General features: G+C 35.5%; 1 protein-coding gene across 1 annotated transcript in view; it reads left to right on the top strand.

Annotated features, from left to right (window-relative positions):
• The first annotated feature begins 1,250 nt into the window (after positions 1-1,250).
• Positions 1,251-3,633, top strand: part of LOC117109141 (ras-related C3 botulinum toxin substrate 1-like) — a 7,137-nt gene continuing 4,754 nt past the window's right edge. Inside the window, exons 1-2 of the mRNA XM_033251390.1 lie at positions 1,251-1,393; positions 2,415-2,566. Coding sequence (XP_033107281.1) covers positions 2,448-2,566 — 119 coding nt within the window. The 5' untranslated portion in view covers positions 1,251-1,393; positions 2,415-2,447. The remainder of the gene's footprint in view (positions 1,394-2,414; positions 2,567-3,633) is intronic.

Genomic DNA, 3,633 nt, shown 5'->3' with positions numbered 1-3,633 from the left:
AAAAGAGATCTTTGGTGAAAATCGAGCCCGCAATCTCTTTTGCTATCTCGGCGAGCGTTAGACCACAGAGGCCCGTACGCGATATACATGGCCTACCTGTAATCTCTCTCCCTTCATGCGACTTTAGGGCTCATAAAAAGTGCAGATATTGTTGAAATCCGGAAAGGTACCTAGGGTCAGGCTATAGACTTATATATAGCCTAATCTAGTATTGCGGTCTTATAATAGAAAGTACTCAAGGAGTGTCCTTTTACGTACCTCTTTTCAATGCCCTGATGACAATACTTGGGTCTACACAATTTCGGAGGTTATCTTCTAGAGATGTACGTGTACTACTAAAAACACCTTTATAGGCAAGTTACCGGGCGTCTATATTACCGGTAGTCTTCCTCTAATTTCCAGGGCCTTAGCGTGTAGTGCTAAAATAGCAGGGAATTTTCCCGCTGTTGTTTACATCCCGGTCCCTGCAAATCGCGCCTAAATATAACAAAGTGTTTTGGTGTTTTATCAATATCAATAATATTTTCCACACTAAACAATAATTTAAAATAATATCTTGGAATTTTTTTCTAGTCCCCTTAAGGTGGCGCCAGTGCGGGGTGGGGGCGGAGGACCAGGGGCCCCGTCGGGGAGGCCTGCCACGCCCTGTCGGGGAGAAAAACCACAATTTGTCAGGGAGAAAATAAAATTATGTGTAGGCCTATTTTTTACATGTTTTAGTAGAATAAAATCGATTAAATACGCCTTTAAAATCCCTAATTTTTTTGGGAGCATCGCCCCCCTGGACCACTTTTGAAAAAGAGTAACCGCCTACTTCAATTTGCTCGTTGGAGACATCGGTGCTGTCGGGGACATCGGATCCCCTCATCAGGACCCTCCTCCCAACGCCAGTCAGGCATATCCTGGCGCCACCCTTGCTTTAATGTAATTTAAAACGGGATTTTTAACTTTTTTTTTTTTTTTTTTTTTTTTTTTAACCTAAATGAGAATAAAAGAAGAGGGAACTTAAAATGAATAATATACGGGAAATTAAAAATGCAATGAATACTAATAGGAAATGGAAAAGAAATGTTTACTGTACTTCACACTAACTGAAGAAATAAATGGATTTTATTTTAAAATATAAACACAATTGCAGCATATAGGGAAAAACTGGCCGTGCACAAGAAATGCCTTGAGAAAATAACTCGGTTACGCCCTCTAGAACGAGTCAACACTTTCCCTATTGTTTTGTTTTTTTTCTTCGGGAAGGCAATTTTATTACCGCAATCTTAGGCAAATGCAATCAAAATGGCAACGTGTTTTTGTTGTTTTCGATGTTTTGGAAATTCAGGATTTAACCATGTGCCTTTTAAAGAAATCCCGAGTGTAATGATGGATACGACACGAATGGGTACGTCAACAAGTGTAGCCTAGGCTAGGCCTAACCTACTGCATTCAAGACTGGCTGTGTTTTTTTCGGCCTAGGCGTACCCGGTTAGAGATATGCCTAGAATCCAAGTCTAGGCCTACCCTAAGCTAGTCTGTCCTACGCTAAACTGTAAACGCCGAACCGTGCCAATGTTTTTTTTTTCAAAAAGGTCTTACAACTACTGTAGGTACAACAAATACAACTGAGTGAGTGAGATAAGAATTGTTCCTGTGTTTGCAATCCTAGGCCTACCCTAGTAGTATAAATAAATAAGATTTCAAAATAATTTCTAGGCTTTTTTTTCTGGCTCTGCTTTGCTCGTCTCTAAATCTCGATCCGTCTTCTGCAAACAATGCCTCTATCCATACTGCTCTGCTTGGAACACATTGATTTGTTGTTTAATTCTTATGAATATTTTTATTGGCTATAGCAAATGTTGATAATTGATTGTGTTATGTTTTTTTGTTTGGCAGATAATAGCCCATTGATGGCTTTTGTAGTAAATAAATATTGAATTGAATTGAATACTTACTCATATACTCTTGCAGTAACTGTAAATTAGACTTAGAGCAGCTCCAATGTAGGAAGTTGCAAGCCAAATGGACTAAACCACTCAAAATCCTACCATAAAGCAAATATATTATTAGGCCTAGTACCACTCGTTGTAAAATGATCATCATTAAATTTTGAAGGTTTATATATTAAAGGTCATTGCATTATTTTTACTACATGTAAAATGTTTTAATACTATTTCACTCTATAATAAAATTTAATTGACCTTTTTGCAATCAATCTTTTTTTTTTTACTTTTGCAGTGATGAAGCTTAATAAATAAATAAATAATAATAAATAAATAATCAATAATTCATAATAAATAATTCATCCAGTTTAAATTGTTATTTAAAAAAAACCCACAAGAATGTAAAATTTAATATTGCTAAAATATATATATATATATGAATTAAAATGAAATTGTATTTTTTCCAATGTTCTGTCTTTACAGGAATAATTTGGTCTTCAAGCAACTCAGTAAAATATGGCACAGGATTCAAATGTATTGAAATGTGTGGTAGTGGGTGATGGTGCTGTAGGTAAACGCAGTATGTTATGTTCCTACACATTGTACCATTTTTCAGCAGAATGTATCCCAACAATGTAAGTATTGATTAAGCCAAATAAAAAAATAATAGTTCCTTGTCTCCTCGCGCATCCATTTTCTCTGCCTCACTAATATTTTTTATTATTATTATTTCCTTTATTTTTACTATGTGTATTGAGGGTCCCTAATGATCAGCTTCGGCTGGATGGACCACCCTCATTTAAGATTATTGAAATAAATAAAATTTTTAAAAATGAAAATCGGGCTAACTCGCATCAGTAAAATTCCTCCCTCGATCGTTTGTGGTTGGGGATACATTTGGTATGAATCATGTCTAGAGCAATTTTTATTTGCTTTCAGTGTGTCTACTTGGTAAAAGTGAGAAAGTAGTACTGTTTCTCATCGACCATCTTGGATTTGCCATCTCAGAGTAAAGAAGAAAAAGTGGTCTTACTTGGCCTTATAGATAATCAAGAGCTTAGGTTATATCTACCCTAACATTAAATAGATTGTCCTGTACTGTATTTCCGATGTTTTTATTTACAACACACAGAACTACTTTGCTAATAGGGTAACAGTAGTCACGAAGTCGGGAGACAGAATTTTCTACCAATAGATTTAACTTCGGCCTTCAAGCCGTGTTTTATCAGATCAGTATTGGGTAATTCCATGTCAAATCAACCAAAAAAAAAACCTCAATCTCTCGGATTTTGTTCAAATTTTTGTATGTTGTTGAGGCCCATGAGAAACGATCAGAAATGAAAATTTTTTTCTCTAGGCCTCCTAATTAGCGAGATATCTGCTAACGAACTTTTGGCTAATTAGCGATACCTTGCGTGTTTAACCGATTAATCTCGAAAAGTATGGCACCTACAGAGCTGATTTTGGTGTCATTTTAAAGCTATTGAGTAGCTCTATAACTTTATTAATAAATGCTAAGTCCTTAATTCAAATATAAAAAAGTTATGACAGGTTGTAAAGTTCAAAGTTGAATAAAAAAAATACATATCTTTTTTTTTTTTTGAAATTCATGTTAGAGATACCTAATGATGTAAAGAAGCTTCCCTATAAGTTTGGTGATGGGCGCTCCAAAAGTTCCTGAACAGTGAGCAATTATATATAT

This window comes from Anneissia japonica, unplaced genomic scaffold (genome assembly GCF_011630105.1).
Source record: "Anneissia japonica isolate Jap-2015-1 unplaced genomic scaffold, ASM1163010v1 scaffold27103_len20068_cov107, whole genome shotgun sequence".
Taxonomy (NCBI): Eukaryota; Metazoa; Echinodermata; class Crinoidea; order Comatulida; family Comatulidae; genus Anneissia; species Anneissia japonica.
The sequence above is the reverse complement of the archived record's forward strand: the minus strand, read 5'-3'. Positions and strand labels throughout refer to the sequence as shown.